A 25,463-nucleotide genomic window follows, 5' to 3' on the forward strand; every position below is an offset into this window, starting at 1 on the left:
TGGGAAGAGTCGCAGCTGCCGGTTGGAGCTGCATAGAGGCTGTTTTGGACATGAATATGAAGTGCAATGGCTTGAGTGGTAACCAATGAGTCACCCACAGACACTCAACATAAATTATGGCACTGGTGGGGGTTGGGGATTTAGCTCAGTGGTAGAGCGCTTGCCTAGCGAGCGCAAGGCCCTGGGTTCGGTCCCCAGCTCCGAAAAAAAGAAAAAAAAAATTATGGCACTGGAGACTTCCAGAGAGTCTCTAACAGAAAAGACGGCCCATTTAAGGTGTGGTAGTAGTGGTGCGTGGTGGTGCACCCATTCAACTCTAGCACTCTGGGAGGCAGAAACAGGATCTTTGTGAGTTTGAGGCCAGGCTGGCCTACATATATACCTAATCTCAAAAAAAAAAAAAAAAAAAAAAAAAAAAAGCAACTCTTTACCTAAGAGAGGTAAAAAGTTTCTTTAGGCTTCTGAGCCTCAAGAAAATGGCCAGGATGGGGAAATTTCCAGGTCAGTATGTTATGGAAGCTAAGAAAAAATAATGCTTTACGGTGAGGACAGGCTTCACACTGTCACCCCTGACACCACTCCAAATCCTCCGACCAGCCCTAAGCACACACCCTGCATCCAATCCAGCTTCCCTACTCTCCTACCCTCCAGCCAGCACCCTGCCTTCAGGCCCCACCAGAGGGCCTTTGGAAAGTGCCCCAGGGTATCACCGATTAGCAACAATGACCAGTGGTTACACACATACAGTCTTGAGTGTCTACAGATCTATATTCTGTTCACCTCCCACCCATCCCATCCCGACATGTATATCCTCCGCACCTCCCACCCACCCCTTCGACATGCCTGTCCTCTCCAGTGCCATCAGACCCTGAGCTTCGAGTAGCCTAAATCGGCCTCAAACTTGCAATCCTCGTGTCCACCTCTTGAAAACTGGGATCAAAGGTAGGCAGCACCTCAATCAGCTTGTTTCTATTCTTCTGTTTTCTAGTTTTGAAAGAAAAACTGAGAGAAATACATAGTTTTCAATATAATAGTCATACTTTTATACAATAGAATAGTTCTCCAATTCTATGTACAAAGAACCTGGGTTTAAGTTTCAGGAACTTTTAACCTAAGCCTCAGCTTCATCATCTGTTACTGGAAACATCACCACACCTACAAAAGATAATGATGAATAAAGTCCACAGCATAGTTCCTGGCCCTGGGCAGCTGCCCATCACCAATTTCCTTCGCTGACTCTCCTCTCTCAATGACTTCTCTCTGGTGGGAGCACATACAGCCTTACTGTTCTTCACTTGATGCTCCTACTTCATACTGTGGGAACTTTCTCACCACCCGTGGCTCAAAACAAGTTACTCCTGGAAGCAGTGGCCAGCACCAAACCACTATACTCAGGGGGCAGCAGGTGCCCACCACGCTTCCCTATGAAGAACTCCCAACTTTTGGCTAGAAGTTGAAGGTAGTCTGCCATCTATCCTGCCTACCAACAGCTCAGAGTCTAGCCTCAGAAACAGGTACATCTTCAAAGTCTCATTCTATTCTCTACTCCTGATAAATATTGCTAACTAAGCCTTACAACTAGGTACTGTATTACTCCACACAAAGCCTTCTGGCTGGGTGAAGTCCAATTTGATCAAAATGGTGCCTAGTTACAAAAGCAGTGCACAGTGGGGCTCCCATATCAACAGCACCAAGTTAGCTGAGGACTGCATCTAGTTTCTAGTACTTTCCAAGGAGTGACTGTTCCAAGACCAAATAGTGGCTTTGGCTAACTCACCTTGTCTGCTGGACCACAGGCTTCTTGGAGGTAGAGAATTAGTGTAAAAGACAAATTTGTCTTTAGTTGAAACTATATTTAGCAATGTTTACCTAGTAAATACTTAATAAACACTTTTTTGTCTGATAATCAAAAGAAAAAAGACCCCCTCCCCCAAAAAAACAGTGTAAAACAAAACCCCACAAAAGCTTTCTTCGGGCATCAGGACTTCTCCAAGGTCAGAAGTCTCAGGAAATAGAGGTCATTTGTACAGGGGGAGGCACCTGCTTCTCAGAGTCTGTTACTGAATATTAATTTCTAAAGTAACCTTAAATTCATGCAGGAAGCATGTAAGATATAAGTATCAAATATACTCTTAGCCCTTCAGGAAAGTTACTGAAGGAGATGCCTCTTTCTAAGCGTTAGCCATGTTTTCTTTCTACAAAAACATTTCTCAGCTGAACCATGGTGGCGCACACCTTTAATTCCAGAACTTGGGAGGCAGAGGCAGTTGGATCTCTGTGAGTTTGAGATCAGCCTGGTCTACAGAGCAAGTTCCAGGACAGTCAGGGCTACACAGAGAAACCCTGTCTCAAAAAAATTTTTTACTCTAGTTTTGCAATATGCAATATAAAGTGTTAATGAACTAAATGTCAGCTTTACCCCTAAAAGAACAAATGAAAAACCAGTGGTAGCCTGCCAGGCTCGATGACACACACCTGGAATCCTAGCACTCAGGAGTAGAGGCAGGAAGATCTGAAGGTCAAAGTCGTCCTGCCTACGTAAGGAGCTAGAGCTCTGCCAGCCTGGGACACATGCGACCTTGTTTCCAAACAATCAAACTAAATGAGCAGTAGCCACTGCTGTATTTATTAAGTGCAGGCTCTCCTCCCTTCTGGTACAAGGTAGGACTGTGTTTGCCTGGTCCCTTGAACATGGTGTATAACTTATGTTGACTGACTAGTGGTTGGTAGCTATGTCACTGGAGGAGCTAACACACAAGCAAGCGCCCAGGTGGGCTTTCAACAGCACAGACCTCCAAATGACAACAGCACACAGCAACGCCACAGTGACCCCACCACTCTTGAGAAATAAACCAAACCTACTATAAGCTATGGAGATTTTTGGAATGAAGTATTACCAAGCCTCTAAGGATTCACATGAACAGCAAATGTAGCGAAGTGTTCTTAGCTAAGAAAGTCCTGCTTAGCTGGGGTGGCACTCCTTCAATCCCAGTACTTGGGAAGCAGAAGCAGGCCAATATCTGAGTTCAAGGTCATCTTGGTCTAAAGAATGAGTTCTAGGACAGCCAGGGTCACACAGAGAAATCTTGTCAAAAAAAAGGAAGTGAGGAAGGGGGGGGTAGTAAAAGGAGAGGGGGAAGGGAGGGGAGGGAAAGGAAGTCCTGTTTGCTTCATAGGTGCCAGCCTCTGCCTTAACACAGAAATGCATCTCCATTCCAGCCTTTAAGGGCACAACAGATCAGTAACCACCACTACGTACATAATGTGTGGTTTATTTCATCTGCAACTTATGAAAGGGACAGCACTGGCAATTGACTTTGCTCTTGGTTACAGTTTGGTTGTTAGTTTGGTTTTGTTTTTTTTTTTTTTTGTTTTTTGTTTTTTTTTTTTGTTTTTTTCTTTTTTCTTTTTTTCGGAGCTGGGAACCGAACCCAGGGCCTTGGGCTTGGTAGGCAAGCGCTCTACCACTGAGCTAAATCCCCAACCTGTTAGTTTGTTTTTAAGACAGGACTGTCATCTTTATAGGGCCAGGCTGGCTTTGAACTCACAGTGAGCTCCTGTCTTAGCTACCTAAGTGCTGGGGTTACAGGGTGTCACAACACCTGGTTCCCTTCACACATCTTATAAACACTGAATTTTCTTGAAAAGGGTAGATTCCAAATGGGTTGCTCTAAAAGGTCAGATGTTACTGTTTTCTGTACAGGGTTAGCTATCTAGTTGCCCTTAGTTTCTATTTCTAATAAGGAATAACTAAGCAAACCAAAGAGGCTGTGTGTGATTTCAATAGCTGGCAGCCAATGAGACTGGGCCCTCAGGAGTGAAAAGTGTACAAAAAAGGTGTATACTGTGGAGAAAGACACCAGGTGTGTTGGACACATCATGGCTCCCCACCCCAACATCTTTTTAAACATACTCTCCAGACTTTGGAAGCTAAAAATCCTTTTCACAAATCTTCCCGCTGTCCTGAGGGCATGAGACCTTCTCTAAAGCAGAGAAGCCAACACTGAGGAGTGGACAAAGATGGACAGAAGGTATGCTTTGACAATTAAACTGCTGTTTTACATAAATGCATACTGAATGCATTCCCTCATTCTTTAAGCAAAACTCCCTACTCTCAACATATTAGAAGACAAGGGCTAGGGATGCAAGAGACACCAGGCTGGACTGGCTTCCTTACTCTTGGGCACTTCCAGATAAGTAAAGATGGCCAGAGACAGTCAAATGTGCCAGCTAGCTCCCATTGTGAGAACATAAGCCCAACAGTCTATGTAAATCCTCGTCTCAGTAAACTCACACAGACAGGTACTCCTCACTCTTCTTTTGTTTCTAGAGACCAAGCAAGCAAGGCAGAACGCCTGCCTCAGAGATGTCACTCAGATGTAGAAGGTGCTGCCAAGCCCTGCTGTTGCTGATCTGCTCCCAGAAGGGCAATCTGACAAACATGACCCGTTATCGCTGTTTATGAGTCTGTCATCTTATACTTCAGAAGTTCAACGGTGAGCACTCAGCATTTTCCTACTTCAGCTATCTACTTGGCAGCTTTCCTGTGCCCAGCCCCAGCCAGCAGCACATGGGCCAACTCTACTGAGAGCCCATCACAAACTAAAGCAGCCATCTTGCCCAGTGGTCCCTAACCTGGGGTCATGATCCCTCTGAGGTCCAACAACCCTTTCACAGGGGTCACAGTTATGAAGTTGAAACAAAAATATCAGAAGTCAATACAACATGAGGAACTGTATTAAAGGTTCGCAGCATCAGGACAGCTGAGAGTCGCTGCTCTAGCTCCTCGATTAAGCCAGTGAATTGTGATAGGAATCTGATAACACAATCCTGAAGACTCAGTTGGAGTCTAATTCCTGATTTGCTGTTGAGAGGCTGCAGATGAGGGGCTAAGACACTCACTCAGTTTTCGACAAAGGAAACTCAATTATCACTGCCAGCACTTAGGATGCTGAGCTGTGGTTAGGGATTACTGCACACAGAGGAACCAACTGCCTCTGCAAAGATATCCAGATGCATCTAGAGAGTAAATGGCTTCCTCTCAGAACTGAACCCTAGTCAGTTACATAGGAAATCTGAGACCAGTATGTGCTACATGAAATCCTGTAGGACATCAAAACTAGATCAATTTGAGAATTACCTTTAAGACTCATAGTTTGCTAGAGTGGTAGCACATGTCCTTAATCTCAGCAGAGGCAGTGAGTCGGAGGCCAACCTGGTCTACATAGAGCTATTCCAGGTCAGCCAAGGTTCCACAGTGACATTCTGTTTCTAAAACAGAAGAAGAAGAGGAGGGGGGAGGGTAGTTTGCATATATAAAGTAAGTACAAGATGTAGCTAATCCTATGAAAGAGGGGCGAGAACAAGGGAGAACTCAGGAAGATGCTGAGCCAACAACAGAAGATTAGAGCTGCCCCACTAGAAAACTCACAGTACTAGGTACTACAGAGACATAAAAAAGGTGATGGTCAGAGCTGGAGAGATGGCTCAGCAGCTAAGAGCACTGGCTGCTCTTCTAGGGGACCCAGGTTCACCTACATGGCAGGCAGTTCACACCTGTCTGTAACACCAGTTCAAGGGGATCCCTCAACACAGACATACATGCAGGCAAAATGCTAATGCACATAAAAATAAATCTTTAAAAAAAGAAGAAAGTGATGGCCAAGAATGATTACAGGATCTGTAGATCAAGAACTCACCTAAGAATCAGGGCTATGTGTGAAAAACAGGTTATGGAGAATAGATGAAGTAAAAATGGAAGATGGGTATAGGCCTGCCTCTTCCAAGAAATTTACCTTGGTGCTGGGGGTGCAGCTCAGCACTGTGCTTACCTTGCATGCATGGGCCTTGGGTTCACGGTCCTGCACTAGAGCAGTAAAAGAAAGAGGGAACAGATCAGAAAGGGGAAGGGGGAAAGGGAGAGGGAGGGAGGAGACAGGAAGGCAAAGCAAGGAAGGGAAGGAAGGAAGAAAACTTTGACTTGAACAAAATGCAAAAAATGTAGTTAGAAGCAGAGGGGGCAGTGGCACAGAGAGGCTCCACTCTGTGAGGCAGTGACTCATCCAGTGACATCACAGCGACACATCTAAGGATTTGTAAATATAAGAAGGATAAAAAGCACACTCAGGAACAGGAAATGGAATAGAACAAACTTCTTGGGATACAAGAAGGAAAATATGGAGGAATAAAAATAGAGGCAATAAAAAATGGGATTTGACAGAAACGATTTAGAATTCTGAAAAGAAACGCCAGGATTAAAGGGTGTGGTGGCATGTGCCTATAAGCCCAACACTTGGAGCGCGGAGGGAGGAGGACCTGTCAGTTTAGCCTCAGCTACACAGTAAGCTCAAGGCCACCCTAGGCTATAAGACCTTTTCTCAAAGTAAACAAAAGAAACGCCAAGAGTGGAGAAATTTCAAAAGCATTAGAAATTCAGTCAAATGTGGTGTAGCCAGGCTGCTGCTCTAAGCCCCATGAGCATTAAGGTGGAGGAGCAGCTGAAGAGCAGCAAACCTTCCACCAGGAGCGGCCAGCCTCAAATTAAGGGAAGCTTCTTCCGTTAGGATGCACATTCAGTGATAAGCTCGCTGTTTTGAGATAGGTCTTTTGCCTACATAAGGTAAACAAAACAGCTGACTATCAAGATACATGAGATGGCAAAGGCTTCGAGGGTGCGAAGAGTCAGCCTGAAATGCATGGAAAGTGAAGTTGCTTGCTGGATAACACCTTCAGGCAGTCTAAGGGTGACTAAGACAGGGTTCTGACTCCTTCTATCATCGATTTCAACAATGAATAGATATGAGCAGTCATTTCTCAGTGCCAACCCACAGCTAAAAATAACCAGATGTATGAACAGTAAAAGAAATCTGCTGCAGCAGCAAGAAGCTTTATGGAACTGATGTGAAGATAAGACACAGGAGAAAGGGCAGCGTTTTTATGGCCATTTACTTCTTTCTAAAAGCCATGCCCAATAAAACAGAGCTGGAATCACGTTACTGACTGAGCAGACATCCTCACAGATGTTTAAAATGGCATTAGAAGGATGAGGCAAAAAGGCACCCAAGGAGACAGAGGAGGGCTTCTTCTGATGAAACCTGACATCCTTTCCTGACCAGAAACCCCTAGCCACTAGGAGAGCAAGGAAGAAACCTTCACCTGATGACGTTTACAAAAGCCCCACAGCCAATGCTGCGCTTCACGGCAACGGCTCTGGGACCCAGCAAGCCGGCCTAACTCGTTTATCCCATTCCTAGCCCTCACAACACTAGAGCCTGGGCCACAGAGTGAGGGCAGAAAACACACAGAAGGAAAAACACTGGAAAGAAATTAACAAAATGTCTATATATAAAAGAATTCCTAAGAGTTTAATACAACCACTGGTCTTAGTGTAAACATATAAAAATAAAGTGAATTTTAGCAACAATACATTTAAAGTGAATATTCCAAATACCATATACATAAAAGTAGATATCTAAGATAAAATTTAATAAAATGAAAAACCTCTAAGAAAAAACCATAAATGCTAATTGACAGATCTAAAGAAATGGTGGCTCGTGTCTATAACCCTAAACTCTTGAGGCTGAGGCAAGAGGATTACTACAGATTTGAAGCCGTCTACATGACAGGCTATACACGAAGTTCTAGGACAGCTGGTCTTGAACACTTTGTAAAGATACACTACAGGTGCAGTTTACATTATAAAAAGGTAAACAACCTTCAAATAGTTAATGAATTTGATGCAATTCAAGTTAGAAATCTTTTGTTTTGTTTTGTTTTTTTAATTTATACAAACCATACTTCAGGGCGGGTCTCAGACCCAGCAGGAAATGGCAAGCAGAAAATGAATGCAATGGTATTTCTGTAACTTTTTTTTTGTCTCATAATGCTTTATTTGGGCATTTTTAACTTTACTGGTCTTTTGCTTTTATGGTATGATTAATTTTGTGGTTTTATGGATTTTAAGTATATAGGGTTTTTGTTTGTTTGGGGGTTTTGCCTGTTTGTTGTCTTAAGAGAGAAATGACTGGAGTTGGAAGGGTGGGAGAAGTGTGGGTGATCTGGTATGAAGAGCCAGGCACAGAAAATTCCTTTTTTTTCCCTGACTTTTTTTTTCGTTCTTTCTTTTTTAAAAATTTTTATGTACATTGTTGTTTTGCTTGCATATCTGTTTGAGGGTACCAGTTCCCTGGAACTGGAGTTATATACAGTTGTGAGATGCCATGTGGGTGCTGGGAATTAAACCAGGGTCCTCTGGAACTGAGTGCTCTTAACCTCTGAGCCATCTCTCCAGCCCCCAGAAAATTCTTACAACCAAACAAAGACAGTCGGGCATGAACAGCACCGTGGGATTCAGAAGTAGTCTTAGAAGCACACTTTACACTGCCTGGATGGAGCAGCTTGAACCAGAGACTCCCCTTCCCCACACTCTATGCTGTACAAAACCAACTGGCTCTTCCGGGTGTTCCACTCTCCAGGTCCCCAAGGGATGAAGTACTGGGCAGGGGGTCTTCGCAAATAATGTCTATGGACATCTAGCACTCAGACAGACTGCCTAACGCCTACTCTGTGTTGCTCACCACTGACACTGCTGCGCTTATGAACTCCTGATAAAGAGAGAGCTCTCAGGCTAGAGATGGCGCAGGTTAGGAGTACTGGTTGCTTTTCCAGAGAACCCAGGTTCAATTCCCAGCACCCACATGTCAGCTCACACCTGTCTGTAAATCCAGTTCCAGTGGATCTGGTACACTCACAGAGACATACATGCAGGCAAAACACTAGTACACATAAAATAAGAAGAAATCATTTATAAAAAGAGAGCTCGGGGGTTGGGGATTTAGCTCAGTGGTAGAGCGCTTGCCTAGGAAGCGCAAGGCCCTGGGTTCGATCCCCAGCTCCGAAAAAAAAAAAAAAGAACCAAAAAAAAAAAAAAAAAAAAGAGAGCTCACTGTGAGAGAAATGAAGATGGTCACTTCAGCAGACTGCACCTAGTACAACAGGGACCACAGAAGATGAGAGAGCTATGTCTTTTTTTTGTCAATTATGAAATTCCTTTCTCCAGAAAGACCAATCTTTTTTTTTTTTTTTTTTTCTTTTTTTTCGGAGCTGGGGACCGAACCCAGGGCCTTGCGCATGCTAGGCAAGCACTCTACCACTGAGCCAAATCCCCAACCCCAAGACCAATCTTTTAATCTATGCTGAGACACTGAAATGTATCCCACCCGTATTTGCAAACAAACAGCTAGCACTTGCAAAGGAACCCACTCTGTCTATCACACAGTAATCCCAATAGCACCCAATTTTTTACAACTTAAAAAAAAATGAGCAGGGTGTCAGGATAGCTCAGTAGGTAGGGGCACTTGCTGCCAAGCCTAATGACCTCGGCTCCACATGGTAGAGAGAACTGACCAATTCCCATAAGTCTGTCCTTTGACCTCTACATACATGCTGTGGCTACAAGGTCTCAAAGAACAAAACAACAACAACATCAAAAGCCCATCCCTTTTAAAGTAACAATAGTAAGGCCTATAAAGACAACTCCAGGGGTTGGGGATTTAGCTCAGTGGTAGAGCGCTTGCCTAGCAAGCACAAGGCCCTGGGTTCGGTCCCCAGCTCCGAAAAAAAAAAAAAAAAAAAAAAAAAAAGAAAAAGACAACTCCATTTCATATTTTCAGTGTTAACTTTTTGTCCCCCTTATAGTACGGAGGGGAAGTGCTCTCCTTGGTGTAAATCATAAGACAGTAACATACTTAACAACTAGTGAACAACCACTGGTGCATGCAAAGAGAAGGGCTAAGGGGGCTGGAGAGATGGCTCAGCGGTTAAGAGCACTGACTGCTCTTCCAGAGGTCCTGAGTTCAATTCCCAGCAACCACATGGTGGCTCACAACCATCTGTAAAGAGATCCGATGCCCTCTTCTGGTGTGTCTGAGGACAGCTACAGTGTGCTTATAAATAATAAATCTTACCAAAAAAAAGTTAAGGTCATCCTCAGCTATGTAGTGAGTTTAATGCCAGCTTGGGATACATGAGAACCTGTCTCAAAAAAATTAAACACACACACACACACACACACACACACACACACACACACACACTCACACCTCCTTCCAAAAGCCATGGATCATTGGAAGGTCACTGGCTGATTTACCAGAGAATAGCACTGAAGACCACATGTACCAGCTGGACAGAATTACATTCCTATCCCCTGTGAGTTGTCTCCTGTTTAACTTGGCACATTAGGACTCAGGCCTCATCACAGTTATGCTAACCAAACAAAACTGAGAACATTACTTGGGTCCATTTCAACTCTGAGTGCGCTTTCCTGAAAGTATCTTGCATCTGATTTCAAATGATGTTACAGATGCATTAGTCACTCCACTGCTCCTCGGCAGGGATATATGATTTTATTTTGGTTTTTAAGGTTTATTTTTACTTTGCGTGCATGAGTTTTGTACATAGCACATGCATGCCTGCCGTCTGCCGAGGCCAGGTGAGGGCATCAGATCTCCTGACTGGAGCTGAAGACACCTGGTTCTGAGTCAGCAACCAGGAAGAACAGGCCCAGTGATGATCTCTGTGTGCTAACAACTAATAGATTTTAGCACACACAACAACAACAAAATCCAAAGTACACCAGTGCTGGAGGGATGGCTCGGCAGGTAAGAACACTGGCTACTCTTTTAAAGGATCTGGGTTCAATTTCCAGCACCCACACAGCAGCTTACAATCTGTAACTCCAGTCCCAGAGGATCCAATGACATATTCTTGTCTCTTGGGATATCAGGCACACACTTGTAGCATAAACATACATGTAAACAAAACACACATACATGGGCTGGAGAGATGGCTCAGTGGTTAAGAGCACTGGGTGCTCTTCCAGAGGTCCTGAGTTCAATTCCCAGCAACCACATGGTGGCTCACAACCATCTGTAATGGGATCTGATGCCCTCTTCTGGTGTGCACGAAGAGAAAGCACTCATATACATACAATAAAAAAAAAATCTAAAAGAAAAGAGAAGGAAAACAAAAACCAACAACAAAAAACATATACATTACAATTAGAAAAAAAAAAACTCTCTTCCCACTTGTTGAATCTGTGTGCTCTTGCAGTATCTGATGTTCCTGTCTGATTCTTGCCTGATTCTGAGTTTGTCCTGACCTCTAGAGGTCAGCTTGCTGCTTGAGGTCTCCCAGCTCCTGGCTGTGGCAGCTGTGGTGGTAGCAGTACCAGAATTAGCCTCTTCTCTTCCTTCCAAACTCATAGCTGGGTAGAGAGACATTCCCAGGGGCTCCTGCCCAGCTGTCTCTGTCTGGGAATGACCTAACCATTTGGAGTTTGTAAAAACAAACAAACAAACAAAAAAAAAAACAAAACTCTCAAAACTATTTAACATCTAACTTTTTTTTTTTTTTTTTGGGTTCTTTTTTTCGGAGCTGGGGACCGAACCCAGGGCCTTGTGCTTCCTAGGTAAGCGCTCTACCACTGAGCTAAATCCCCAGCCCCAACATCTAACTTTTTAAAAACATGTTTAAACTTTAATCCAAACAGAGACAGGTGGTTCTGAATTCAAGACCAGCCAGGTTTGTAGAGTTCCAAGGCTACATAGAGAAACCCTGTCTCAAAAACAAACAACAAAATCAACCAGCAAATAAAGAAGCAGATGGATAAAAACATGCTTGCTTAATCTGTCTGCTTTTTCTGAGGTGGGGCACACACATGCCATCACGAAGCATGTGTGGAGATGACAGGACGATTTGCAGTCGTCAGTTTTCTCCTTTTATCATGTGGATTCTGCAGATCCAACTCAGGACGTCCAAGCTTGGCAAGCAACTACCTTTACCCACTGAGCCCGCCCACTGGCCTCTCAGAACTATTAAACTCACTAAACAAAACAGGTTCAGACTTGATGTATGCATCAGTGGCAGAGTAGCCAGTTAGCATGTGGGAGGCCCTGGACTCAACCCCCAGTACTGCAAAATTAATTGACTAATTAATTAAAACAGACTCTAGAACTAGGTCGGAAAAAAGGAGCAAGTGAGAAAACAGGAGATGCCTGGTGGCAGGAGATATCCTAACTCCTAGTTTTCCAGGAGCCCTGTTCTGGGAGAGGACATACCTTATCCATATGGAAGATCAAGTCCAACTCACAGACATTTTCAAAACACTTATCCAGAGTCTCCACAAAAACCTAAGGAATAAGAAGAAACAGATAGAGAGAAGACCATCAGTCACTGTCTTACAGACATCGCGTGTAAGGGGTAAGCCTGGCACACCCTCCCTCGTCCTTCTGATGCAGAGGCCAATTGATGGGACATCTTCTCAACTGAGGCTCCCTCTTTCTGAGCCATTTCTCCAACACTTTAACTTTTAAAAGTCCCAGTCTTAAAAATTCAAACACTTTAAAAGTTCAGTCTCTTTAAAATATTCAGTTTTCCTCAAAGTTTCTCTAAAATATCCAAAGCCTCTCTAAAGTGCTAGTCTCTTAACTAGGCTCCTGTAAAATAAAAATAATAATAATAATAAGTTATATTCTTCTTATTTCAAAAAAGAAGTGCCAGGGCACAGTCACAATCAGACTAAAGCCAAACCAAAATTCAACAGTGTAAAAAGTTTAGTGTCTGATATCTGGGACTCACCCACGATTCTCTGGGCTCCTGAGGGCCTGAGCCACTTCTCCAGCTCTGCTTCAGCAGCACACACAGCTTGTCTCCTAGGCTCGAGCTAGTGTGTCCCCTTCACAGCTGCTGCTGTTCTCCAATGGCCATCCCAAGGTGCTAGCATTTCAAAAATGCTAGAGTCTTTGCAAGTGGCCTCTCCCTTCACCAATAACCTTTCCTGGGTTCTCTTTAGGAACTGTGACAATACAGCATGGTGCCAAGCCTTAGCTTCTCTCCACAACACCTTCAATTCTGGGACTTTGACTGCACCCTCATCAATGGACTCTTCTACTCTCTCCTGGTGCCAAACCTCAGATGTTCTCCATAACTCCTTCATGCCTTCAAAGCCAGTTCCACCTAGATGACTCTTATTTATTACCAAGACTCCTAGCATGAGATTCAGCCTCAGCCTCCTTTGATCAGTTTCTGTATGCCAACCCTGAAGAAACACCTCTCAAAAGATTTCACCTCAGTGACACTTGTCTCTTCTAACTACTGCTAATTTCTTAGCTCCAGCTGACTAGCATCATTTGTTCTAGCAAAGCAAAGGTTTTACTCCAATAGCGCTGGTCTCTGTTAATAATCACGACTGATTCTTCATTCCCAGCTGAGCAGAAAGACACTTAATTCAAATAGTATATAAATGGCCCTGGCAGTTTTTCTGAAATGTAACAAGCTAGACCTCTATCATGTGCACTCTCAACTGCTTATTTTCCAAGTTCCCACAGAACAAGCCTGAGCTCTGAACGCTTGATGGCTTTCCCAGCCCAAATCTCAAATGCCACCAGTCTTCCCAAATACACGTGGCTGGGTCTGCCACAGCCACACACACCCCCACATCCTGGTACCAATTTCTGCCTTCATTAGTTAGCAAACTGTTATTCCATCCAGAGCTCAACTACTGTTTTCCTTGATGATCCCAATATCAAGATGCAAAGGGCAAATGTGCGCCTGACATCCTGATAACTGGTACATGGTTTCTATTGGAAACCAAACACTGGAAAGTGGCAGGCCATTAAGCATTAATATTCTAGGACCTAGCAATTATACTCCTCAGGTGTATACCTTACAGAAAGGCGTGGAGACATGAGACTAAAAACAGACACAGACATTTCATAGTGGCACTATTTATAACTCCTTGTATTTTTAAGCAATGTAGTTTTTTTGTTCAACATAGCAGTTAAAGCCAGGCAGTGGTGGCGAACACCTTGAATCCCAGCACTTGGGAGGCTCAGTCAGGCTGATCTCTAAGTTTGAGGCCAGCCTGATCCACAACACAATTTCTTGGATAGCCAGGGCTTCACTGAAAAACCCTGTCTTAAAAAAACAAAAATAAACACAATAGCAGCTAAATATGAGATGGTTTTCAATCACGATACCACCTCATCATGAATCTTTATAACCTGACCATTCAAGTCCATTAGTACCGGGAAATTTTACTAAATTGGAAATTTCTTCACTTACATATGCCAAATTATTTTTTTTCTGGAAAATATTAAAGAACCTCTGAGAAAATGGCAATAACACAACAAGGACTGATTTTTCTTACTATGTATCGGAATTTGTCATAAAACCTCAAAATTCAAACACAGGGCCAGCAGGATCGCTTGGGTAAAGCCTGACAATGTGTGTTATCTCTAGGACTCACACAGTAGAGGGAGAGAACTGACTCCAACAAGGTATTTCTGACCTGGTGCTGGCAGTGTTATGTCAACTTGACACTAGCTAGTCACCACACTGGCCTGCGGGCAAGCCTGTTGGCATTTTCTTGACTGATGATTATGTGGGAAGGCCCAGCTCACTCACTATGGGTGGAACCACTCCTGCGCTTGTGATCTTGAATGGCATAAAAAGGCAAGCCATAGAGAGCAAGCCAGAAAGCAGCAATCCTCATGGCCTCTGCATCAGTTCCTGCCTTTCCTCAGTGATAGGCTGTGATGTGGAACTGTAAACTGAAAGGGTTTATCCCTTTCCTGCCTAAGTTGTTTTTTAATCATGATGTTTTATCACAGCCATAGTGTGGCTGTTTTTGTGTGTCAACTTAACACAAGCTGGAGTTATCACAGAGAAAGAGCCTCCCTTGAAGAAATGCCTCCATGAGACCCAGCTGTAAGGCATTTCCTCAATTAGTGATCAAGCGGGGAGGACCCAACCCATTGTGGGTAGTGCTGTCCCTGGGCTGGTGGTCTTAGGTTCTATAAGAGAGCAAGCTGAGCAAGCCAGGGGAAGCCAGTTAAGTAACGTCCCTCCATGACCTGTACATCAGCTCCTGATTCCTGACCTGCTTGAGTTCCAGTCCTGACTTTCCTTGGTGATGAGCAGCAATGTAGACATGTAAGCTGAATGAACCCTCTCCTCCCCAACCTGCTTCTTAGTCAGTCATGATGTTTGTGCAGGACTAGAAACCCTGAATACGACACATAGAAATCCTAGTAAGACCGACCTCTAAACCTCACCGTAGCACTCACACTGTGATTAAAGGTAGACATTTACAGTAAAATGATTCTTAAAAATAAATGCAGTCCTTTCAGTTGGTGGGATCTGAGTTGCTGTTAGCTCACCTCACTCACTGGCCTGTACCATGCTCACACATACACCACACTCAGTTCTTTACTTTCCCTGAGTGTCCCTTGTCTGGGCTCTTGAAGGCTCCCTGAAGGAACGGCACTTGCTTCCAAATCTAATCCACTGAATCCATCTCTGAGGCTGCTGTTGTCTCCGCGTGACCTCCAACAAGGCAAAGCTGTATTCACTTTAAATATTATTTATGTTTTTTTGTTATGACTTTGCAACAGTTTTGTTGCTTTGTTTTTAGACAGGGTCTCACTGGACCCTCACTGGCCTACTGGCTGGCCTGAACTCACTATGTCGACCAGGTGGGGCCCTAAACTTGCCAATGATCCTCCTCCCTCCTTGTCTCAGGGTGCTGGGATGACCGGCATGCACCACCACAGCTGGTCCGATTTTGTAATTTTATGGGACTCAGTATCAGGTGATCCATAGTAGATGAATTTTCAAACACTGTCCTTCGTCACCATTTAATACTTCAACTATGAAATGTCTAGTTGTTTTTGTAGAAACAGGAAGTGCAATGCTTTCCTGACCTCTAACTCAAAAGGCATGACTTTCATGTAGAGGTCGGAGGGTAACCTCAGGTGTTGGTCCTCACTATCTTGTTTGAGATGGGGTCTCCAGCTCTCTTCTATGCAAGGGCTGGTACCTGATTTTCTGATTTCTCCATTTCCCCATCTGGTGGCCCCTGAGGTTTCCAGCATGTCTGTCCTGTTGTTTTTTCTTTCAAATTCCAGCAGTCTTGTCCCATGCAGTTCTGTTCTTAGTCTGTTTAAACACTCTTTCATCTTCAAGACCGAGAACTCACGAAAGGCAACCAGGGCTCTCTATAATACCCCTGCCTTGGGCACTGTGCTCCCCATAATGCCCCTGTGCTCCCTGTAATACCCCTGCCTTGGGCACCATGCTCCCTGTAATGCCCCTGTGCTCTCCATAATACCCCTGCCTTGGGCACCGTGCTCCCTGTAATGCCCCTGTGCTCTCCATAATACCCCTGCCTTGGGCACCATGCTCCCTGTAATGCCCCTGTGCTCCCCATAATACCCCTGCCTTGGGCACCGTGCTCCCTGTAATGCCCCTGTGCTCCCCATAATACCCCTGCCTTGGGCACCGTGCTCCCCGTAATGCCCCTGTGCTCCCCGTAATACCCCTGCCTTGGGCACCATGCTCCCTGTAATGCCCCTGTGCTCCCCATAATACCCCTGCCTTGGGCACCGTGCTCCCTGTAATGCCCCTGTGCTCCCCGTAATACCCCTGCCTTGGGCACCAGGCTCCCTATAATGCCCCTGTGCTCCCCGTAATACCCCTGCCTTGGGCACTATGCTCCCCATAATGCCCCTGTGCTCCCAATAATACCCCTGCCTTGGGCACTGTGCTCCCTGTAATGCCCCTGTGCTCCCCATAAATACCCCTGCCTTGGGCACCATGCTCCCTGTAATGCCCCTGTGCTCCCCATAATACCCCTGCCTTGGGCACCGTGCTCCCTGTAATGCCCCTGTGCTCCCCATAATACCCCTGCCTTGGGCACCGTGCTCCCTGTAATGCCCCTGTGCTCCCCGTAATACCCCTGCCTTGGGCACCAGGCTCCCTATAATGCCCCTGTGCTCCCCGTAATACCCCTGCCTTGGGCACCATGCTCCCCATAATGCCCTGTACTCCCCGTAATGCTCCTGCCTTGCCTCCTGAGGGCTGGGCTGCACCACCACTGTGCTCACCTGTCAGCTTCCACTCTGTTGTGTAAGAGCTGCTTTTGCTTCCTGTGCACCTTTAGACTCTTCGTTACGAGGACCCCAGTTCTTGGAACTGGTTATGAAAGTAAACTAGGGAGTAAGGCACTATGTATGTTCCATGCCCTGGCTTTAGGCCGCCATTGCAAATAAAATTAAAATGTAAAATACTTAAGATTGGGGAGATGGCTCAGTCTGTAAAGTGCTTGCTGCACAAATAAAGGCCGTGAGCTTCAACTTCCAGAACCCAAACAAAAAGCCTCTGCAGCAAATCCTGGCAAAGGCTGGATGATGCCCAGGATCTGCTGGCAAGTCTAGTCTGTCTAGCAGGTCAGTGGCTCCAGGTCCAGTGAAAGACCCTATCTCAGACAGTAAGGTGGAGAGCAAGTGAGGAAGGCACCCACTGGCCTCCACAGTATCTGCACAAACACAAGTCTTGCACACAGGAAGTGTCTTGCACACAGGAAATATAAATACATAAATGTAATATGGTTTCAGAGCGGAAAGAAAATTCAAAATATTAATAACCGAGGGCAGTGTGAAGGCTGGGTAGGAACCACCATTCAAATCGAAGTCCCGGAAGGTTCTCAGGCCTTTTCCCAGAGCACCACCTGGTGGACGTCTGGAAACTTTTTTTTTTTTTAAAGATTACTATGTATACAGCATTCTGCCTGCATGCATGTATGCCTACAGGCCAGAAAAGAGCAACAGATCTCACTATAGATGGTTGTGAGCCACCATGTGGTTGCTGAGAATTGAACTCAGGCTCTCTAGAAAAGCAGCCAGTGCTCTTAACCGCTGAGCCATCTCTCCAACCCCTGGTAACTCTTATGGACATCAATGAGACTGAAAAAAAAAAAGACCCAGAGGACAGTTACTGAATGCCCCCATCCCCACGCAAACTCAGAGAGTTGTTGCCATTAGTCTGTGACTTCACATACCTGGATGAGGTCCAAGATCCCAAGTTCACTCTCTGATGAATCCACACAAAACACGAAGTAGAGGGTAGCATAGTGCCGGTAAATCAGTTTGTAGTCAGAGCCACCAATCAAACTGTGGGAGACGGCAGTAGCAGTTGAGAACCCAGGTCTTAAGTAAACTTATCAAAGAACGGGAATGGGCCTAACAAAGAAGAGCGGGCATCTCCACATGATGGCAACTGAGTGTGGAAGGGGAGCTTGAGGCCCCTTTACTCCATTGTCACCCTTCTCTTGCCTATCCTGCCAGTGACCATACAGAGTGATGACCAGGGGCTGCAGAGATGGCTCAGAGGTTAAGAACACTGTCTGCTCTTCTGGAGGATTCAGGTTCAATTCCCAGCACCTACATGGCAGCTCACAACTATCTGTAAACTCCAAATCCAGGAGATCTGACACCCAATGCACATAAATTAGAAATAAGTTATATAAAAAGAGAAAGAAAAAATCTCAGTGATGGCTGAAGCTCAGTGCAAGTGTTTCCCAGGAATCAGGCGTCTTCCTGGGCAGCTCATGCTAAGAGCAGGTTACTTGGGTCTGGTGTAGCAGTGCACACCTGTAATCCTAGCACTATGAGGCGAGCAGACCTGAGTTCAGGGCCAGTCTGGACTATACAGAGAAACATGGTTGTGTTGGACCCTCACTCCCAGCCCCCACCAGACAAAAGAATAGGTTATGCTGCATCAGGTAACCATTGACCCCCGCAGTACTAGAAGAAATGAAAACAACCAAGGCCACCCAACGTGGAGCTGGGGGAGGAGGGAGACGGCCACCTGAAGCTGATGGTTTACCTTCCACCTTCTAAGAAGTTACAGATGTTGTCATCTCGCTTGAGGACCAGGTGGAAGGTCTCTCGAACAATCTGCTGTTGAATTTCTTCTGGCTATGGAACAACAACAAAAAAAAAAAATCAGGGGGCAGATGAGGAAAACGTGCACCTATCAATAAGAGCAGATAGGTAAAGAAGGGATTCTGGGCTAGAGAGATCAGCAATGAAGAGCGCTGGGTACTCTTCCAGAGGACCCAGGTTCAATTCCAAGCACCCACATGGAGGCTCACAACTGCCTGTAACTCCAGTTCCAGGGAATCTGACACTCTCACACCAATGCACAATCAATCAATCAATCAACCAATCAAGGGGTTCCAAATGGGGCACAACTGGAAAAGCTCATACATAAGCACACAAAGCACACAGAAGGCAGAGAGTGACTATGGGGAAAACAAGGTTACAGTGATTAACGTGGGCTTATTTACCTAGGTATTTCAGTCACGAGCCTTTATATCTTACAGACAAGCTCAGAGTCAAACAAGGAATTGGAATTCATAATCTCACAAAATCCTTAAATCTTTTTTTTAATCTGACCCCAATCCTCTGAATAAAATCAATACTGGGTATGTAACGAGTCTCAAAGCTCCAGAACTGTATGAAGGTCAAGATGTAATCATGCACATGTCTCAAAGATAAATTTGTCACTTTTACTTAATACCAGTACTACATATGAGATGTTGCTTTACTCACAGACAAAAGATTACTGGCAAAACAGAAAATGTATTTATAGATCTGATTTTGGGACATCTAAACAAAACCACAAATAAACTCTTTTCATTTAATAGTCACTTGTAATCTTGAGAACCTCAATGGTGAATGAATCACATGTTAAATCACATTTGATTTCCATTTATATGTAAGGGTTTTATAATAGGTACAGCATACTTTTTTTTAAAAGCCATGCATGGTGGTTCACTCCTGCAAGGCCACCTAAGACAGGACAGTCACTAAGTTGAAGGGCAGCCTGGTTTATATGGTAAAGTTCAGGCTATCTCAACAAAACAAGAGGGAAGAGTGGGGAGGGGTAGAGAGGAGAGGAGAAAGGAAACCCACTGAGTAGACCATGTGTGTAATCCCAGCACCTGGGTAGGTAAAGGCAGGAAGAAGGTGAGACCCTGTATAAGGAGGTGGGAAAGCAAGAAGTGGCAGTGCTTTAATACCAGCACTTGAAGAAGCAGGTGGATGGATATCTGTGAGTTCAATGCCAGCCTGGTCTACACAGTAAGTTCCAGGTCAGTCAGGGATACAGAGTGAGCCTGTCTCAAAACAGACAGGATAAGGAAGAAACCAAACAGAAACTAGGTAGTTAAAATATCTAAATCAGAACCTGGGAAGTAGTGGTGCATGCCTTTAATCCCAGTGCTTGGGTGGCAGAGGCAGGTGGATTACTGTGAATTCGATGCCGGCTTGTTCTACAGTGAGTTCCAAATCAGCCAGGGCCACAAAGAAAAACCCTGTTTTGGAAAACAAACAAACAACAACAAAACCCTCTAAATCAGGAACTGGAGAACTGGTTCAGCCATTAAGATTTGTTGCTCCTACAGAAGACTTGGGTTCAATTCCCAGTAGCCAGGTGATGGCTGACAACCATCAATAAATCCATTTCCAAGGGATTCATGCTGACTTCTACTCTTCAAGGGCACCAGGTACACATGTGGAACACACATGCATGCAGGGAAACACTCATACATTTAAAATAAATAAATCTACAAATAATATAAACCCTCTGGCCAGTCTTCCCACATGAGGCTGTGTGATGAGTTGGCTGGGGATTGTGTTTAAATGTGGTTCTGCTTTAATCCGCCTGGGCTGGGACCAGAGTCTGTTTTGTCACGCTCCCACAAACAGCAGTGCTTCAGGTCTGGGGACTATACTATGGACTGAACAGGATAAGAAAAATGTTCACCTTGAATCTTCCTTAAACCAAAAAGACACATTAAAAAAATTTTAATCCCTTTTGTTCTACACCACTGAGCTTAGCTTTGAAGTGGCCAGTTCTTTAAAAGCCATTAAGGGAGGCACACCAAAAAACAGGGGACTAATCAGTGAGAGAGTTCCTTAAAAGCTATTGGGGGCCACAAAAAATAAAAGGGGGACTGATTCACTGAGAGGAAGTGGCTGCCTCAGTGTGAGTTCTGAAAACCTCTCAGTATCTACTGAATGTATGAATGCAAACTTGCTAATCACTGGCCCACAAATGGGAACCAATCAATCACTATCTTCCTGGTTTCCATGTGAACAACACAGCAAGCTCACATTTGCTAGGGTGTTGTCAAAGATTAACTCTGTGAGCTCAGAAACACAAAGTCCACTAAGCATCAGCACTTACTTAAACTAACAAAACATCTTTTCAACTAAAGTCTTTATCTACCTATAGATGGAACTGTCAAAAAAACCCTGAGGATGGGGTGGTGGTATCAAAGAATGAAGCCAACTACCTGGCTCAACGAAAGGGCAAACTACGGACGGCTTACACGCCCCAGTTACTTTAACAACCTGTCCTATCTTTTTACTACCCTGCAGTTTTCAAGGGAGTTTCACTCAAGCAGTTCTTAAACAATTCTATGATCTTCAGAGATATACAAACAGCCAATAAGCACAAGACAGGTGCTCAGCATCCTTAGTCACTATGGAGACAAACATTAAAACCATTTAAAAAGGAGATCCATTTTCATCCACTAAAATGCCTTTAATTAAAGACAACATGGCTAGGATTATATAGCTCAGTGGTGGAGGATTGCCTAGAATGAGGGATGCTCTGAATTCACTTCCTAGTTCAGAAGGAAACATGTTGAAATTGGAAACTGATACACTGCTCGTAGCAATATGAAAGAATACAACCACTAGGAAAACACTTGCCAGTTTCCTAGATGTTTACCACTTAGTTATCATGTGGCCTAATGATTCTACTACATATAGTCAGGAGAAATAAAAAGAAATGCCCATACTAAGACTTAACAAATGATATGTTCAGAGCAATGAACGGGAAATGTGAATGAACTGGAGCACAGTGTGGCGCATGCCTGCAGTTCCAGGAAGTGGAAGGCTGTAGTGGGATCTTTTCTCTTTCGGTGGCTGGTTTGTTGGGTTTTGTTTTTGTGGTTTATAATGTCTTCATTATGTAGCCAGGGTGGCTTTGAACTCACAATCCTCCTGCCTCAGTTTCCCAAGTGCTGTGATTATAGACATGTACCCACCAGGCCTACCTGAGTAGAAGGATTTCCAGTTCCAGGACAGCCTGAGTGTGCGCATGCATGCGCGCACGAAAACACACACACACACACACACACACACACACACACACACACACACACACACTACAATACAGATGAAACGTAAGGATATCTTGTAAGTGAAAGAGAAAGTAGATAAGTGCTTGCTTAGGGACAGGGGAGTTGATTGCTAACAGAGAGAGTTTCTTTAGGAGTAGATAAAAATGTTCTCAAATTGTAATAGATGTCACCAAACTGCATACATTAAGTAGCTATATAGTGATATATAGCTCAATAAAAAAATGTAGAAAATAGGAGAAACAAATGCACACACAAATTGAAGCTATATTAAGTGTTTTTCTTTAAAATGTTCTTGGAAAAGTCCTATTTTAAAAAGCAAGTTTTTTTTTTTAATTTATGATGAAAAAGGAATAAAAGGCCCAGAGACATTTCTTAACCTGTAGAAAAGGTGGGGCTGAAGCTTAAGTGTTTTCTGATTCCATTTCCTCTCATGCTTAATCAGTCTCTCAGATATTTTGAAACCTAAGCATGAATAAAAGGTTGCGGAACAGGAGGCAAATAATGACATTTGCGTTTTCCCAAAGGAAATGTTTCTAGAAAATTCAAATTTACATGAACATTGCTGAGGCATCCCAGGATGACATTTGTTTGTTTATTTAATTATTTGGTTTCTTGGGATACGGTCTGGTGTAGCTCAAGCTGGCTTAGAACTAGCTGTGTATTGTAATAACTTTGAAGTCCTGATCCTCACGCCTCCATCTCCTGAGTTCTGAGTTTAAAGGTGCGCACTACTACAATGGGCATCTTGTAATATTTCATTCCCTCCGATTTTTAAAGAGACTCTGTAACCCTACAGGATAAAAAGTAGTTCAACCCTGATGTGTCCCAGTCAATGCTGAAGCAAGTGATTCCAGGAAAGCACTTCTCTCTATGCACTTGAGAAAATATAAACTAAAAGAACCCAACGACCGGATCATCATCACACAACTACACTCATCAATAAAAAAATATATATATATATATAAAAACTTAAAAACAGAGGCTTCTGTCATCCAAGATCTCAATGAGGCACACCGTGTACTGCGTCTGGACCTAAGACCCAAGGGAAAGTGTCACAAAGCACAGAAAAGCCAGATCCAGGAAGGATGAGGGAGGAACAGGGGGGTGGGTCATGCACGGTGCCGGAGCCGGAGATGCTGCCCAGCGCTGCTGCGGGCCATGGGGAAGGGATAGGCTCGGGTGCTCCACAGGGGCGTGACGGGCCAGGCCGCACTCACAAAACGCTGGTAGAAGCGGACCAGCCGCGGTTTCCCATGGTTGTTGAAAACCAGAATCGCCTGAATCATCTTTGCCGGTCCCGCTTCTCTCGGCACCGGCTGCTCCAAGAACGCACCTTCTTCCGGCACAACAAGGACACTTCCGGTTGGTGTCCTGCTGAAAGCTGCCCTTGGAAACCTAGTCTCGGTACCCCGGGATCCGAGCGCCAAAGGGTCCGGCCGCTCTGGCACCCTAGAAAAGTCAGCGCGCTCGCCTAGAGAGCATATCTATAGAAACCCAGGAGCATGGTCGCAGTCAGCCTGGCAACCAAACCTGGCTAGGATTGAGCCCCTCATTCTGGTTCCATCCTGGAGCCAACCGCATCAGCAACAAAGATCGGGACTGGCAATTAGTGCCAGCAGCTGCACCAGTTTGAGGGAATTAGGAGGTGCTTGTGTGACTTCTTACCTTGGGCCAGCAAAAGCTAGGCTTTTATTTTTCATTATTACAATGTTGGAGTGAGTTAGGCAAAAGTCTGCTAGTGCAAATGGTCATTCTCGCCTTTAAATGGTGAAAGTTGATATTATAAGGAATCTCTCGTCCAATCCCATTTAAAAGGAACTGTTGGTTTCAAATTGGTTAACACCTTTTCCCTTTTATTTATTCATTTGTTTGTTTATATGTTATCTTTCCTTGAAACAGAGGCTCACTAAGTCGCCCTGGCTGGCTTTGAATTCAGAGATTCGCCGAACTCTGCCTCCTAAGAGCTGGGATTAAAGGCTGCACCACCACATACATCCCTGGTTTTTAGTAAATAAAAATTCAAATGACTAGTGCATTGAAGTGTGACAAAATGATTCAAATGTTGGGCAGAAATATCAAAGACAATTCTAAAACAGAGTAACAAGAAGGAACCAGCTTTGCCCACCAATCAAACCAAGTAGGATAATTTGAAGTATGTTTTAAAGTTACATTTATATGTTTATTGGAGAGGACACACCCACCTGCAATGGTGCATGTGTGGAAATCAGAGAACTTTGGGAGTCAGTTCTCTCCTGCCATGTAAGTTCCAGAGATTCAATGTAAGTCATCAGCCTTGACAATGCCTTTACCTCACAAGCCCCAAATCATAATTAAAGGGAGACATAGTGGGGTTGGGGATTTAGCTCAGCAGTAGAGCGCTTGCCTAGCAAGCGCAAGGCCCTGGGTTCAGTCGCCAGCTCCGGAAAAAAAAGAAAAAAAAAAAAGAAAAAAAAAAAGAAAAAAAAAAAAAAAAAAAAAAAAAACAAGGAAAGGGAGACATAGTATTGAACTGTAACGCAATAAGCTGTGGTAAACATTTTTTTTTGGTTCTTTTTTTTCGGAGCTGGGGACCGAACCCAGGGCCTTGCGCTTCCTAGGCAAGCGCTCTACCACTGAGCTAAATCCCCAGCCCCTTGTGGTAAACATTTTTAAAGATTTAATTTTAATTATGTCCTAGGTGTATGTGTCCCCATGTTGGCATGAACATATGGGTTCAGGTGCCCTCAGAGACTAGAAGAAGCCACCTTAGAGCTGGAGTTTACAGGCAGCTGAAGCGAATGCTGGGAGCCACTCCAGTCATTTGGAAGAGAAGTAGTCGTCTTTTCTGGCCCTTGGCATGAAATAATTTTAGAATGTGGTGTAGTGGGCATCATCATTTGGCTGTAGGAAAGAATTTAACAAATGCAGCTGAGATAACTGATTAGTACTTTGAGGAAAAGCAGCTTAGTTCCTTGATACTTTCATAGAAGTTAGGGTCACAGTGGATGAAAGAGGTTAAAAAAAAAAAAAAACAGAATAAGGGGCCAGGAGATGGCTCCGCAGGCGAACTCACTTGCCCTTTAAGCCTGACAAACTGAGTTTGATGCCCAGAACCCAAAGGAGAAGAGAACCGGCTTCCAAATACTGTCTCTACTTGCTGTGCACTTGTGTTCACACACAGCATTAGTAACAATGAAGGTGTATGACAGTGACAAAGCTCAGGATGTAACACAGGTGCTTACACAAAACCCCGGGTTCTGACCCCAGCACTATAGCTGGTATGACAAGCACATGCCTGTAATACTTGTGAGATAGAGTATTCCTCAAAAGGAGTAACAAAAGAAATAGATGCAGAGGCCATTGAGATGTCTCAGCACATAAAGACACTTGCTGCCAATCCTGATGACCTCACCTGGATTCCCAGAAGCCA

The 25,463-nt window shown here is 44.4% G+C and overlaps 1 protein-coding gene across 1 annotated transcript in view; it reads right to left on the reverse strand.

The window, feature by feature from the left end:
- Positions 1-23,377, reverse strand: part of Ap3s2 (adaptor related protein complex 3 subunit sigma 2) — a 40,443-nt gene extending 17,066 nt beyond the window's left edge. Inside the window, 4 exon segments of the mRNA NM_001115039.1 lie at positions 12,117-12,188; positions 17,897-18,008; positions 18,724-18,815; positions 23,272-23,377. Of these exon segments, the coding sequence (NP_001108511.1) occupies positions 12,117-12,188; positions 17,897-18,008; positions 18,724-18,815; positions 23,272-23,340 (345 nt within the window). The 5' untranslated portion in view covers positions 23,341-23,377.
- Between the last annotated feature and the right edge of the window lie 2,086 nt (positions 23,378-25,463).

Source organism: Rattus norvegicus, chromosome 1 (assembly GCF_036323735.1).
Source record: "Rattus norvegicus strain BN/NHsdMcwi chromosome 1, GRCr8, whole genome shotgun sequence".
NCBI lineage: Eukaryota > Metazoa > Chordata > Mammalia > Rodentia > Muridae > Rattus > Rattus norvegicus.